This window comes from Mus caroli, chromosome 7 (genome assembly GCF_900094665.2).
Source record: "Mus caroli chromosome 7, CAROLI_EIJ_v1.1, whole genome shotgun sequence".
Lineage (NCBI taxonomy): Eukaryota > Metazoa > Chordata > Mammalia > Rodentia > Muridae > Mus > Mus caroli.
This window is the reverse complement of record NC_034576.1, coordinates 27,614,751-27,631,019: the sequence shown is the minus strand read 5'-3', so window position 1 is coordinate 27,631,019 and position 16,269 is coordinate 27,614,751. Positions and strand designations below refer to the sequence as shown.

Genomic DNA, 16,269 nt, shown 5'->3' with positions numbered 1-16,269 from the left:
CCCCTTCCTCCCTTTCATCACTTTGTCCTTGCCTATACTCTTGCCCCACTGTTTCTATTCATGAAACTTTTCTTGACACTGATTCTGAACTATCCTATATTCTGTTCTAGTGTCCTACCTCACCTCATCGGGTTAGCTTCTCAGCCTAAGTTTCAGATCTCTATAGTCTTCTCAGCTCTTCCCAAGAGAATCCATTTCTCTTTAGGGCCAAGAAGAGGAAATAGAGACCTCAAGATAAATACTGACTTTAGGGAGTCAGTAGAGAGCTTGGGCAGATGCACTAAAAAGGGCATGAGGTATAGATTACCTGCTGTGGCAATTGAGCTATTTGAAAAGACTTCATGGAATAGGTGGTATTTAGGTGAGGTAGTGTTCCGTGGGAATCAGGACCACAATGAGGGGCTCCTAGACAGACGACACACTTTTAAACACTGTATGTTTTTGTCTTCTGGTGCTGAGAACTGAACTCAGGGCCTGGAGCACAAAAGAAGTGGTTAATGACTTAGCTACATGCGGAGCCTCAAGACATCTTCATCTCTCACCCTTAGTATCTTTTGTCTATGAGTAGAGTTAAAGGAAGGAAGTACTTTTTCATTTGCATGATATTTCACAGCTGTACTGGAGTGACCTACAGCTGTAACAGGGATTGCTGTTTACTGTTTGCTAGGTGCTGTTTAAATGCTTTATCTGTGTAATTTCACATTCACAGGAGCCTGAGGTAGATAAACTACGACTATCTTCATTTTACATATGATGAGGTGAAGGATAGATGGGACTAATAGAAGGTCTGTGAGCCCTGCCTGTCCCAAAATGATAATGCCTTGGGTTAGATAGTTGGATTTTCTGTTCAGATAGGAGTTGAGTGTGACTCTTCATTTCCACAGCTGAAAAAATTAAGGTGATAATGATATCTTACTTCTTGGACTAAGTTAATGCATGTAAAGTACTTAAAACAAATGCCTTGCATACACTTGAGTGCTGTGAGCAGAAAGTATGTTAGCCCAGGCCCTAAAAGGTAGTAGAATCTTGGCACAAAGTACCTCTGTGCCTTTTTTAAGCTCCAGTAGGGATGGGAGGGAGATGTGCAGGGGAATTAGGTGAGGGTTAATTGGCTCATATTACTGAAAAATCTAGACTGCTTATAGCTGCATCCAAAGGTTCAGATAATAGTCCCAACCTTCACATTTCTCCATTGAGTTAGTAGCTTCTTTTTTACCAGGTTTCTGCTTGTGGTGACAGATACTGCCCTCAGCAACCCCAGCTTTAAACTCTACTTCTTTAGTAGCCACAGTGGAAAGGAAAAAAAAAAAAACTTGTAAGAGTCCCATTTTGAAACAATTTCTCCACCTAGTAGGTGTGAGACAGTTGGTGGTTGAAGATCTTTGGATATATTTGGGGTTCTGTGTTCTACAACTGGGTCTCTTACTCGCTGAACCAAATAGGATTGTGATTCTATCCCATGAAGTTTATGAGTACTGATGGTTCCTCCTTTTCTCTGTCCCCATCCCCAAGAATTCCCTGCTCTCATTAGAGTATGACCCTACTGACGTTGTTTCAAGGTCTCACTAGGAGAGGCAGGAAGGAGGTGAGTGGCCTAAGAACATAGAATACAGTAGGTCCTGGGATTCAGCCCTTTGAATTTCTAGGGCCTAGAACTTTGGAGAGGCTTTATTTGTTTAGTGCAAATTTGTCAGATCGTGGTTGAAGACAGGTCATAAAAGAGAAGTATAAGAACTATGCAAGATTGTTTTGTTTTGTTTTGTTTTGTTTTCAAGACAGGGTCTCTCTTGTGTAGCCCTGGCTGTCCTGGAATTTACTGTGTAGACCAGGCTGGCCTTAGAACTCACAGAGATCCACCTGGCTCTGTCTCAAGTGCTGGGACTAAAGGTGTGTGCCACCACTACCCAGTGAACTAGAACTATGCAAATCTTTTTTTTTTTTTTATTTTTTTTTTTTTTTTTTTTTTTTGGCTTTTCGAGACAGGGTTTCTCTGTGTAGCCCTGGCTGTCCTGGCACTCACTTTGTAGACCAGGCTGGCCTCGAACTCAGAAATCCGCCTGCCTCTGCCTCCCGAGTGCTGGGATTAAAGGCGTGCGCCACCACGCCCGGCTCGAACTATGCAAATCTTAAATGTCCCTACCTACAAGTGTTCATTGAGTAATTCATGGAGGGAACTATTTTGGGTATTGGAGATATAGCTGAGGATAGAATAGTGAAAGGCCTGAACTCATGAAGTTTACATTCTGATGGGGGAGAAGAAATACTGCATTAAGAGAAATGTAAGCCCTAGTGAGGTGGTTCATCATGTGAAGGCAATTGGTATATAAGCCTCAGGACCAAATATGATTCCCAGAACCCATGTAAAGGTGGAAGGAGAGTGCTGACACCACAAGTTGTTTTCTGACCTCCACATGCATATTGTGACACATGCGTATTCATACACACATAAAATAATAACATTCTAAAAAGAAGTATGAATGTGATATGTGGTGTGAAGAAAATGGACGGGTGTAAAAGGTGATTACGATAGACAAGAGTGGCCAGAAATGGCCTTGTTGAAGAGGTGACAACTGAGCCTGATGAGCAGGAAAGATGAGTGACACCGGTTGTGGGAAGACCAGGAAGTGAGACATTCTAAACCTAGCATTGCTGCATGCAGGGGAAGAACTGCTGCACAGTGGGGAAATGTATCGTAGCTGTTTGTGGAGAGCCTGCTCTTTGCCAGATGCTGTGTGTCATATAACCATAACCTTCCCTGCACTCAGGCCTCTCGCAGTCTAGGCAGCGAGAGAATGGGAAGAGCTGCAGCCCTTGAAGAAACACCACCTGTGAAGAGATCAGCTCCTCCTTTGAGGAAAGTTGGAGATAGGTCTGATCTGAGGTCTGAGGAAGAGGATTGGGAACATTTATTTGTGATTATGAACACATCTGGGCATACAAATGATAATGTACACATGTGGAAGTCAGAGAACAACTTACGGGAATTAGTACTTTCCACTATGTGGGTTTCAAGGATTAAACTCAGGTTGTTGGGCTCGGTAGCATGCATTTAACCCGTTGAACCATTTTCCTGACACAGATAAGGACTTTTGTAGCTGCCACTAAGAAAAAAGAACTAGGGGCTAGAGAGATGGCTCAGCAATTAAGATGACTGGCTGTTCTTCCAGAGGTACTGGGTTCAGTTCCCAGTACCTACATGACAGATCACTATCATCTCTAATTCTGATCTCAGAGAATCTGACACCCTCCTCTGGCCTCTTCAGGTATTGATACATACATAGAGGCAAAACACATACAAGGAAAATAAATGAAGTCTTTAAAAAGAAAACTAGAATCAGGCAGACAATTCTGTTACAGCCATATCTGTTGTGCCCTTGCATGCTTGATGAATTAGCCTTTTCTCTTTAAAGATATATCTGAGCCGGGCGTGGTGGCACACGCCTTTAATCCCAGCACTCGGGAGGCAGAGGCAGGCAGATTTCTGAGTTCGAGGCCAGCCTGGTCTACAGAGTGAGTTCCAGGACAGCCAGGGCTATACAGAGAAACCCTGTCTCAAAAGACCAAAAAAAAAAAAAAAAAGATATATCTGTTTATTTATTTTAGGTATATGAGTTCTCTATCTGCATGTACACCTGCATGCTAGAAGAGGGCATCGGATCATTTTATAGAAGGTTATGAGCCACCATGTGGTTGCTGGGAATTGAACTCAGGTCCTCTGGAAGAGCAGCCAGTGTTCTTAACCACTAAGCCATCTCTCCAACACTTCTTTTCCTCTTTAAAACAAAAAACCCACGAGGATGTAGTTGTTCATACCCCAAATCCCAGCATTTCTGAGCTTGTGAGGCAGAAGAAGGAAGTTCATCATATTGAGTTAAGTTGTAACATTGGCTACATGAGTTCCAGGCTAGCCAGGGCCACATAGCAGGACCTAATCCATTCCACCCCTCCCCCTCCTCCCGAAAAGAAAATGTGATTTTAGGGCATATATGCCTATCATCCCAGCACTCAGGAGACAAGAAGATCTCCAGTGCTAAGTCAGCTTAACTACATAGCAAGACCCTGGCTTCAGGGGGGAAAGACTGTATCTTCAGGAGAGGAAAGAAACAGATGACAAGAGAGTCTGAAATATCTACAAAGGTGACAATTTTATAGGAGGATGAGGGAGTAGGGAACATTCTGTGAGAGGCAAAGAAGCAAGAGCTTTTGGTATAGGAAGAGGAATGCAACTTCCTTTTTACTCCGGGCTTTCCCAGAGTTCCCATGTTGCACTTAGCTTCCAGTGGCCCTGCTTGGCTTCTCTTTTTTTCCCCCAGAACAGTTCATTAGCAGAAAAAGCTCTTTTTTATTTTATTTTATTTTTTGGGTTTTTCGAGACAGGGTTTCTCTGCATAGCCCTGGCTGTCCTGGAACTCACGCTGTAGACCAGGCTGCCCTCGAACTCAGAAATCCGCCTGCCTGTGCCTCCTGAGTGCTGGGATTAAAGGTGTGCGCCACCACGCCCGGCGAGAAGACTCTTTTTAGTGAGGTGATGGTATACTTTTTTATGTGTTCGATAAGTAGCCATTCCTTTGTTTATAAAATGTGTGTTCCTCAGGCCTAAGTGAGAAACTATAAAAGCTAGGAATGGATGGGGACTGATAGTACCCAGAGACCTCGTGGGAAAAGATACTCCAGAAACTTCATTTCTGGACACCAGTGGTGACTTGAGGGAGCTTCAGCATCTTTATTAAGAGCAAGAGGTCTGAAAGCATACTGCCTGGGCCTTGCAGATCCTATACAATCATGAGTAGTGACTTCCTTTGTCTAATTCATTTTTCCCATCTGTAAAATCATGTCTTATTAATGTATGTGATCTTTATGTATTATGTATGTGTGTGTTGACAGGGATTAAATCCCAGACTTTCACATTTTACAGACAAGTACACTGTCATTGAGTTACAGCCCCCTCCCCTAAGCCTTACATATATTTTTAAATTAGATCCCAAGCACTTGAGAGGCTAAAGGAGGCAGATCTCAAGTTCCAGGCCAGCCTGGGCTCCATAGAGAGAACTTGTCTCAAACAAACTGCAAAGGTAGATGTCTGGGATCTAGGTGAACTCACCTGTGAAGAATTGTTAGCAGGGCCTGTGAGTGACAGTGTATGCTGCAGGAGAGGAAGGCTTCTGACTAGTTGTCTTCCATACATGGTGTCATCTAAGTCTTCTCACAGTTGAACTGAGGAAGAAGCTGAATGACTTGCCAACAGCCATAGTAGTGTCAGTGGAAGAGCTGGGATTTGAGCCAGATCACCTGACCTACCCAATTCTGTTTCTAAATGAAGAGAGCTGACTGAGCTGGACAGTGCTGGTGCACACCTTTAATTTCAGCACTCAGGAGAAAGAATGTGAGCCTAGACTGGTCTACAGAGTGAGTTCCAAGATAGTTAGGGCTGCACAGTGAAACCTGGGCGAGCGGGGTGAATGCTGACTGAGTACTTGTCCTGTCCATGGACCCTTTCTCACTTTTGGAGGCCAAGGAAGAAGCCTGGGGAAAATTTTCTCTGGTACCTCTCAGCTGTTTGTTTGGTTCCATTTTTTCACCTCTGGGGTTGTAGGTACTTCCCAAGAAAGTTATACATTCTAAATCTGACGAGATGACAGCAATGTTGCTAACTATTTAGAGGCTTGCTATAGCAGGCCCTCTCCTGGCTTTCCTCAAAAGCAAGAAGATTCAGGTTTGGCCATGTGAGGACAGAGAGACCAGAGCAGCAGTAGATGTAGTTTTATATTTAAGTAACCAAGACTGTTGTAAAAAAAAAATCCAGTTCTAACAGGGCTGAGGAGTGTATTTATTGACCTGTTGAACTAAAAAGTTTAGCCCAGTAAGAAGACTTCAGGCTCTGTGGCCCTTGGGTCATCCCCTTCCTTCACCTCTTTGAAGATGCTCCATTTATGTTGGCTTTGAATAAAGCAGTGAGCCACAAGGTAACAGAAGGAGGGCTTATTGTTAAAAGGGAACTCATTGTTAGAACCAGAAGACAGAATGGCTATTTGACAGATAACCCCATCATGGAAAGATGAGGTGCCATAGGACAGTTGGTGCAAATGCCTTATTTAGGTACTGTCTCATTTCAAACAAAGAGGTGGGATTCAGGGACAGGGGGACCAAGGGCCTCTGCATTTCAGTGGAAAGGGGCCATCCATTCATTTTCATGTACCACCTACATCCAGTATTCAGCATCCTTCTGTCCTGATCATTCTTTTTTCTTTCTTATGTTCTCAATCTCATGTTCTCACCCTCTCTCTCCCTCCCTCCCTCCCTTCCTCTCTGTGAGTGTGTGGGAACACATTTATGTGGGTAGCTGCAAGTGTGTGTGAGCCATGGTAGGAATTATGAGATCTGAGTACAACTTTGGGTATTGGTCCTTGCCCACTACCTTGTTTAGATAAGGTTGCCTCTTATTCACCACTTGATATAGCTGCCCTGTGAACTTCTGGGGGTTCTCCTGTCTCCATCTCTCACCCTGATGTAGGAGCACTGCAGCAGAGGCTATCACATCTTACTTCACCTAGATTGTAGCAATCTAAACTCAAATCCTCCCGCTGGTATGTTCTAGCCCCTGAACTATCTCCCTAGCCTAAGATCACTACTTTTAGGTTGTTTTTGAGATAGAATCTTATTATGTAATCCTGACTGGCTTCAAACTTGCTGGGTAGCCCAATTTGGCTATAAACTTACGGAAATCCTTGTGTCATTTTTTTCTTCTTTATTTTAAAGATTTATGTGTGAACATGTTTTGTCTGCATATATGTATGTGTAGTATATGCACAAGTATTTGCAGAGAACTAGAGAGGGCATTGGATTTCCTAGAACTAGAGTTACAGATGATTATGAGCTGCCATATGGTTGATAGGAACCAAAGCTAAGTCCTCTACAAGAGCAGCAAGTGCTCTTAACCACGGAGCCATTTCTCCAGTCCCATTAGGAATGGATTATTTATTTTTGAGACAGAATCTTTACTAAGTACCTTTGGGTGACCTAGAACTTGGTGTGTAGATCAGGCTGGTTTCAATTTTGGAGATCTTTTAAAACAAACGTTTTTTAAATTACATTTTACTGTGTGGGTGTGAATGGGTGGGTGGGTGGTGTGTGTAAGCACATGTGCCATGGTGTGTATGTACGTGGAGGTCAGAAAGACGTCTTGGAGTTGTTTCTATCATGTTGGTTCTGGGAATCAAACTCAGGTCTTTGGGTTTAACTAAGGGGATGGTTTTCCATTGTTTGGTCTTATGGGTTGATTTGTAGAAACCCCAGTTCTACTGCAGACCATTAGAACCTGCTCCACCTATGTCCTCCCTACCAGTTATGTCCCTTGCACATCTGGGTAGCTTGAAGATACAGACCACAGAGGGCCCGGGGAGGAATTGTTAGTTGGCTTCTGGCCTATTTCCAGTTTGTTTCAAGGGCCACAGCCACAATGTTTTGGGGTTTTGTTGTTCTGTGTTGTAGTTCACAGTTGCTGTTTTAATGTGAATTAGTTTCCAACATTTAAAAATAGGGAATTTTTTTTCAAAGCCAGATTTTCCCTTCTAGTTTAAAAAAAAAATCTGAAGAATTAATACAAATCTGTTCCCACGTGGCAACAGTTGATTAGAGTGGAATAGTATATTCTGCCTTTAAACAGGCCTTGTACTGTGCAACTCAGTGTAGTCCCCAGTGGCCAGCTCTGGTGAAAGCCTAGCTTGGTGAGTACCACATTTGAGACCTTATGTTGTCCCAGAGCTTTGGTGGAAGAAGCTGGATTGATGTTTAGTCAGCATCTTATGGGTGATATGGTGTTGTTGCTTAGGAAAAGTAACAACATAGTAAAGGAATTAATGGGTGGAAATATGCACCATTTTTGCCTGATAATTTGGTCATCTTTTTGCTGTAAATCTTTTGGTATATCAAACCTCCCATCATAAACATTCCCCTGAAATAGTAACATGGTCTGATATCACATGAGCTGTCATCCAGTGGCGGAACCACTCCTACTCCCAAGGGGTGTCCACCCAGCCTCTGCTTAAGGGACTTCTTACCTCCTCACATGGTGACCTGCTCCATCCTTGGATAGATCCATTATATAGAAGTCTTTTTTTTTGTTTGTTTGTTTTGGTTTTGGTTTTGGTTTCTCTGTGTAGCCTTGGCTGTCCTGGAACTCACTCTGTAGACCAGGCTGGCCTCAAACTCAGAAATCCGCCTGCCTCTGCCTCCCAAGTGCTGGGATTAAAGGCATGTGCCACCACGCCCAGCAGTGTCTTTGCTTTTTAATCTGCCTATTCCTTTTAAGTTGGCACTCTTTTGGCTCTTTGATAACAATCTGGTCTCCTGAAAAATCAAGGGGACTTCTACCTCAGAGTCTTAGGACAGAAGCTGGCTTCAAGGACTGAAGAGAAAGGCTGGGAGGGCTTTACCTCACAGTAGAGAGGTAGAGACTTAGAGCTCAGAGCCAAACCTCTTCCAGAGCAGCAGAGCTGGGTTGAAGGGCATGAGATCCCTTTATGGTGGTAGTCTTTAAACAAGCCTATCCATGTTCGTGTCCTGGGCTCTTATTTACCAGCTAGTTTTTGACTAGTTAACTGCTGTCAGCATCTGCTGTCTGCATACGTAGCATCTCTACTGGGGCCACTGCTCCACCTTCCACTCTCAAGCCACAATTGTGGGGTTTAGTTTGAAGCAGTTAAGGAACTCTGAGGTTCTTTTCTGCTATTCAACAGTCACTGTCCAGCTCTAAGAGGAGGCAGCATGAGATTAGCAAGGGCAGGGATTCTCTTCCAGGTCATATGTCTGCTTTGTCACTTTGAGCCAAACCTTCCTTCATTCAGGTCTTTACCCAGATGTACATCATCTCTTCCTGTTTCTGAACACCATCTTGACCTAATCTTTGATCCGAACCCAACTCCTTTGGTGCTGTGCAGTCTGTGCATGAGGCAGTTCTTTTCCTTTGTCTCTGAGGATCTGGTCTTGGGTGCCAATCATACCTGCTTCCTAAATCCACAGCTGGAGAGGAGCTGGTTCAGTGTCTGAAGGTCAGGGCCTAAAGGGGTGCCAGTCCTGCCTGTTCCCTGGGTCCTCAGTTAGAGAGGAGCTGGTTCAATATCTGCTGCTGGCTTTTCCCAGAAACTTAGAACAAACTCCATAAAACGGGAACAGGGCCCCATCTCATAATTTATCCATGACAATTTTAACCCCTACACCCCCTCTGATCCCTTTGCTTTCTTTTCCAGGAGCCTGGAGAGGTGTGGCTGGACCAAGACCTCCCCTGATGTAAGCAGGCTCCCTCCTCCCCACCACCACCCGTTGCCACCACGCCAGGGGACATCCTCAAGCCCTGGCCCTTAGGGGAGAGGTAACAGGAGCCCAGAGCCGAGACCATGTGACGGCGCTGGCCCTTGCCACCGCCGTCCCCCAACCCTGGCCCCAGGCCTGGCACCATGATGTTCCGAGACCAAGTGGGCATCCTCGCTAGCTGGTTCAAGGGCTGGAATGAGTGTGAACAGACAGTGGCCCTGCTGTCCCTTCTGAAGCGGGTCACCCGTACCCAAGCCCGCTTTCTACAGCTCTGCCTGGAGCACTCGCTGGCGGACTGCAATGATATCCACCTGCTGGAGTCAGAGGCCAACAGTGCTGGTGAGTCTCTGCCTCTAGATATGGGAGTACAGTAGGGAGAGCAAGAGCAGGTGCCAGGTGCCACAGAGGCCAACCAACATCGGAGCTGAGAAACATGTTCTGTGCTTCTCTGGTCTCCTGGGGCTGTGTTGTTGTCAGCTGTCCTCAGGTGTGGAATGGGGACTCCCAGGAGGAGGGCACTATAAACTGGAAACTGCCCACATAGAGGAAGGATGTTAGCTAGCTTGTTTTAGCTACTGAAAGGAACAGGCAAGTAAATCATGAAGTGAGTCACTCAAAGCTAGGAGAGGATCTCAGAAGTCTTCCATAACCCATAGGGTTGGAGGTTTTACTTTCAAAAGTAGATTGGTCTCAGGCCACAAACAGCTTCAAGAGAGTTTTTAATGTAGATGTAGTCCTTTATGCCAGTTCTTTAAGTACCCAGTAGAAGGCACTCTGTCCCCTGAAGCTAACATTGGGATAGGTGAGCCAGACATCCTTAGAACCTGTCCTTAGAGTCTAAGAACAGTCAGTCCAAAGAACTGTCTCAAAGGCTCCTGCTAAAAAGCATAGGGGCTTCTGGGCCTTGACACAGTTAGCTGGGTGATCTCAGTGACACAGGTAGGAGGTGGCGGTTAGAGAAGCAGGAGAGTTGGGAATAACCAAAAGCTAGCTGAGAAGGGGACGGAGGGACTCCTTGAAGAGTCACCTCTGTTCTTTCTGTCTTTATCTTCATAAGAGCAGTTTTCATAACTTCAGCCCTTGAAGTCAATGCCCCTTAACTTGGGTCAGGTCCTTTGGTGGCTCTTGAGTCACATTGCCTAGACTGAAGTAACAGTTGTTAGTGTCAATAATTATGCCTCAGTTTCCTCATCTTTAAAGTAAAGATGATAATTGTACCTATGTTTAGGGTACTTCTGAGGAGCCAGTGAGTTCATGCAGGTGGAGTTCTCCGCATGATGCCTGAGAAGCAACAATGCCTAGGTACTCAGTGACAGTCAGCTGTTCCTAGTGTCAGTCATACTTAGCACTCCTCAGAGCTACCTTACAAGATTAGTACTGTTAGGTCCCTGTTGTACAGGACAGGGCTCTAGCATGGGTGTCCAAGATTGGGAATTTGGGGAGCCACAGAGCTACTTGGCCTCTGTTATCTCATCTAGGCCCTTATTTCTTACTGAATTGGATGTAAAAGCTGCAAAAGCATCGCATACAACAGAAGATAGTTACATACATTAGGAGTCACGTAGGCCTGATGTAAGGCAGACAAGAAGCAGGTAGAGCACAGCTTAGCTGCAGTAGACTCAGAGTTCAGCCATCTTCCACTCTTGCCAACCTCCCCACCGAAGAAAAGGTTCCCCTGCTCTGGAACCCAAGGATGGAGGTCTGTTTAGTGAATAACTCTGCCCACACTGAAGAGGTGGGGTGATCTTCCTTGGGACAAACCAGTGTTTTACACAGCTTCATCACATTCCTTACTACCATGTCCTGAGCACCAGCCTTATCTGTTTTATCAGGTCAGCCACATGCTTTCACTGTTAACTTATTAGAGCACTTTCAGTTTTTGCATTTGTTTTCAAAACTTCTAAAAAAAAAAACCCAATTGCTATAGAAGGTTAAATGTGGGGTCTTCTTTCCTGATCTTATGTGTTATGAAATGATCTGTGCAATATGAGTGCACACATTTTCTCCGAGCTTTGTCATTTTATTGGTTTTGGGTTGTTTGTTTTTTGAGACAAGGTCCCATTTTTGCACCCCTGCCTGGCCTACAACTCTCCATATAGACCAGACTGTCTTCAAATTTAAGAGATCCACCTGCCTCCGCTTCTGCCTGAGTGCTGGGATAAAAGGTGTGCACTCCCACACTTGGCCTTAGATTTTTACATTTTTTTGAGACAGGATCTCAGCCTACAGCCTATGCTGGCCTCAAACTTGCAATGCAGTGACGTATGCCTCTTTAAGTCTGAGGTTACAGGCATGCGCAGTCTGTTGCTGTCTAACGCTCACAGCACCTGTAAGGGAAGCCTATTTTATGGATGGGGAAGCTGAGTGACTTGCTCTGGGTCACAGACTAGGCTAGAGCAGTGGGTCTCAACCTTCCTAATGCTGCAGCACTTTAATGTAGTTCCTCATGTTATGGTGGCCCCCAGCCATAAAATCATTTCATTGCTGCTTCAGAACTGTAATTTTGCTATTATGAATCATAAAATAAGTATCTGATATACAGGATATCTGATACACAATCCCCAAAGGGGTCCATGACCCAAAGGTTGGAAACTGCTGGGCTAGAGGGTAGGGAATCAACTTTGACTTGGGAGTAATTGACCATTAGCTCTGTCTACCACCTGGTTGGTCCACTTGGTTTTGCTCCTCCAAGCTGTAGTAGAGACGCTTTAAACAGCACTAGGATGAATCTCTAAATAGCTCTGGAGCTCCTAGTGTGAAGGTATGTTATTCTAAAGTATTTGTTCTTACCACATTGTCTGTGAACATTATGCTATACAAAACAGTGGAGGCCCTTTCCAAACAGTTACATCAGCATATTGGGGAGGGCTCAGCCAGTACTGGAGGACTACTGTTTAGGAATTGCATGATAGTGAATATATGAACCAAGGTCTTACATCTCTGTCATGTTTTGAGACATTTTCTATGAAGCTGATGGGTAGAGAGAAAGGAAAACAGAATGAGAGAAGAGAGGGAGGCCTTGGCATAACCCATATTGAGCACGAAGGATGTCTGTCAGGGTTACAGCAAAGCATCACTTTCAGGAAAGTACTCATGGATAAAGTCTGTGGGGGCCTTAAATACTTCCTAATGGATGTGACTTTAAGTCTAAAGTCTATCTCCTGTCACTTCCACCTTTAGGTAGACTTGCCCAGTAATCTGCTTGTTCCTGCCTCTTGGAACTGGTACATGGCCCTTGGGAAAAAGCTGTCTCTCCTGATATTTCTTTCTTTCTGCTCATTATGGTTCTTCATTCCTTTGTGTTTCCCACTCATGTATTATCATAATCTCAGGGTCAGAACAACTTAAAATCCAGATTCCGAATCTTCACACCCCCACCTCCACCCCAGACCCAATAATAAGTGAGAATCCTGAAGGGATGGGCTCAGAGAGGGGTCCAGATTCTTATAAAGACCAAGCACTGTGACTCATGTCCTTCAGGTCCATCTCCTGTCTTAGAGTGGCAGGCACATTGATCAAAGCAACTTGGGGAAGGAAGGGCTTATTCATCTAAAGCTTACAGTCCATTCTGAAGGGACATCAAAGCAGGAACTCCATACAGGCACCTGGAGGCAGGAACTGAAGTACATATCACAGAGGAACACTGCTTACTGGTTCTTCATACCTTCTCTACCTGCTTTCTTAATACCACTCAGGATCACCTGCCCATAGTGGTCTGGGCCCACTCACAGATAATTAATCAAGAAAAGTGTCTCACAGGGTTGCCTATAGGCCAATCTTCTGGAAGCCTCAATTGAAGTTCCTCTTCTCAGGAAAATTCTAAATTGTGGTAGGTTGACAAAAATAATCAACCAGGACAGAGAGGCCTAGAGTTCCCAGTTGTCATCAGCCCTACTTATCCTAGTTCTCTGCTGTTTGGAGCTCCAAAAGCAGTCTTGGGCGTCTGAATGTGTCTTGAATCATAAGGGTGTTCCCATGGACTGGTAGCTGGAGATTGGGTCTAGGCAGCTAAGATCTCTTCTTCCTCATCCTCTCCCTGGTCTACAGTTCTTGCATTTCTTCTTACATCTAGTCTTCTGAGTCAGTCTCCATATCTAGCAGATTTAAGCCTCTCCCTCTCTGGCTCCCTGAATTTGGGTGGGAAAACTGGGGTCAGAAGGGGCCATGGTGAGTGAGTCACCAGAACTCATCCTCTGATACCCCCACCCTTCCCTTTCAGGCTCTACTGACATAGTTCATCAAACAAAAATGTGAACGCGTGTCTGTGTGAGCTGGGTGAGGCAGAGAAGAGTATGTCTGAAGCCAAGCCCCAGCCCCTCTGATTAGTGCCAGAGAGGCCAACATGATTGTTACAACGCTAAACATATAAAAATGGGTTTACTCTTATGTCTCAAAGATATATTTGGCTCCCTATGATTTGCCAGGACCAAGGGTCATGACCTACTTTACTTGGGTTACCTGTCCAGTTCCATCCCATGGCCATCATGCTAAGGAGGGCACTCACACAATCTACTTTACCTTCTCTGTGTCCTCAGAGTCCAAATTTGCATCTCTGACAGGAGCAACAGCTGGCATTCTTGCATTGCTTAGTTCCCCAAACCCAGTCCACCCACTTCCAGAATTTTATCACTACAAAATTAATTCTAACTTAAGAGCAGACATGTGTCTGGTTTTGGTAAATAGTTGCGTAAATTTCCCCAACCCTGTGGGAAATCTTAAGGGGGAGTCCCAGTTGTTGTGTGCTAAGTGAACCACGGGTTAATAGCCTTGAGACAGCCTCAAGGGAGATCCCACCCAGGAACAGTGCAGGTTTATGTTTATGTTCATGTGCTGAGCACTTGCTCACGCCAGGCCTTTGCACCCTTGTTCTCTACAACCCTGTAACTTTACAACCATTGTTGCATAAACAAATGACCAAGATCCAGTGAATTTAAAGAACTGGTCCATGGTTACAGTATACTGAGTCATGGAGACAGAGGCAGAATTAATTAATTAATTTATTAATGTATTTATTTGCTTGCTTGTTTGTTTATTAAACCCAGGCAGGTTTTTCCTTTTGAACTTGCAGAATATACTCTGCTAGAACTTAAGGCAGGATAACTGAATGTTTGGAATCCCAAAGAGGGCACATTACACACGTAGACACCACTACCTACCAACAGACCATCTGGGTCAGTCGTCCAGGTATTCATTGGGCCCCTGCTTGCCTTAACTCCGTGCCAGAGTTTTCTGATCTCGGCAGGAAACTAGAAGTTCCATCCCCACCCGTCATCTGCATCCCCAGCTGGGCTCACCCCAAGAGGCCCGAGGCTGTGCACATTCCTTGGACTCATTCCAATGCTCATTGATGCTTCCCAGTCCTGGGAGGCTCGCCCTTCCTACCACCACCACTCAGACACATGAGCACACATTTCCTCAGGGTCAGCCTTCATTGGTTCAGAATTACTCTCTCCTTTCTGGGCAATAGAACAAGGTCCTTCTTTGAGCCCAACCCTTGAGGCTATTCTGTCACGTCCCCTGGCAGTACCAGAGGAGAAGCTGCATCCCATAGCCCTGGGGTCCTGGCAGTACTCTGGGGGTGGGGGAAGGTTTAGACAAGGCTTCTCTGTGTCTTAGATGCCTCTGGCTACACTGTAATGCCTAAACAACAGCAATTGAGAAGTCTGGGTAGGGATGCAGGAGCAAGGAGGAAAACACCCATCACTGAGCCACATCTTGCACATTAACTACAAGCAGAGTGTTAATCCTTCACAGATACCCTTACCTAAATCTGAGCAACCCACATTTCAGCAACCCTGTGCTTCTTGTATAGACAGCTGGAATACAAGGCCTTTGACTTTGTCCTTAATATTACTTGCTGTATTTCTCATCAAGAATGAAAGGTTGCGGGACTGGTGAGTTGGCTCAGTGGGTAAGAGCACCCGACTGCTCTTCCGGAGGTCCAGGGTTCAAATCCCAGCAACCACATGGTGGCTCACAACCATCCGTAATGAGATCTGACACCCTCTTCTGGTGTGTCTGAAGACAGCTACAGTGTAGTTACATATAATAAATAAATAAATCTAAAAAAAACAAAGTAAAATCTAAAAAAAAAGAATGAAAGGTTCCATTAAGTCCAAAAAAGAAAGATATCAAAGCGTTATGTGACTCCATGCCAGTTGGAGGTAGAAGGATAGGATAGAAAGGGCTTCCTGACTTAAGGAAGAACTTGTCCCACTTCAGAATTTTATTTTATTTTAAATTTTAAATATTGTGATGGTTGGAGAAAGCTTTGTGGACCCTAAGAGCTGGTTCAGATAAAGATAGATGGGAGAGGCAGTTTCCTGGCTTTGAGTGGCAGGTATAATGTGAGAGGAGTCAAGACTGAAAGCATTGGCACTGGAAGATGGAAAGTTACAGTGAAGGCTGGAGGAACGACTCAGTCACCACTGACTGCTTTTCCAGAGGCTCAGGCCCATTCCCAGTACCCACATGTTGGCTCACAATTGTCTAACTCCAGTACCTGGGGATCTGACACCCTCTTCTGGCCTCCACAGGCACTGCATGCACATGAAATATCAACACACATGCAGAAAGACACCTAAAATAAAATGGAGAAAGTTTCTTCCAGGACATGCAACTTAGATCTCATGTTTGTCACTTGCAGTCCTGTCACTTCACCTTCCCTGGTCTTACTTGTGTGTAGAAATAATAAAATGGTTAAGGGTGGACAGCACATACTTAGTATGCACTCAGTGTCAACCATCATTGTTGGCCTTGTGAGGAGTGCTTGCAGTACTGCTAGTTCTGTTACTCTTGGGCTGGTGCTGTGATCATAAAGTGGCTTTGAATGGATGAATTTCCTGGCACTTTAACAGGGGCTGTCCAAGAAAACAGAGAACAGAGACTTGCAGGCCAGGCCCCAGGAGTTCTGAGTTGTGTGATTCACTCCAAGAGCTACAGATTTAAGTAGAATTAGAA

General features: G+C 44.8%; 1 protein-coding gene across 1 annotated transcript in view; it reads left to right on the top strand.

Annotated features, from left to right (window-relative positions):
• The window catches only part of Samd4b (sterile alpha motif domain containing 4B), a 37,335-nt gene that overhangs the window by 2,987 nt on the left and 18,079 nt on the right, over positions 1 to 16,269 (top strand). Inside the window, exon 2 of the mRNA XM_021167145.1 lies at positions 9,246 to 9,648. Within this exon, the coding sequence (XP_021022804.1) occupies positions 9,453 to 9,648 (196 nt within the window). The 5' untranslated portion in view covers positions 9,246 to 9,452. The remainder of the gene's footprint in view (positions 1 to 9,245; positions 9,649 to 16,269) is intronic.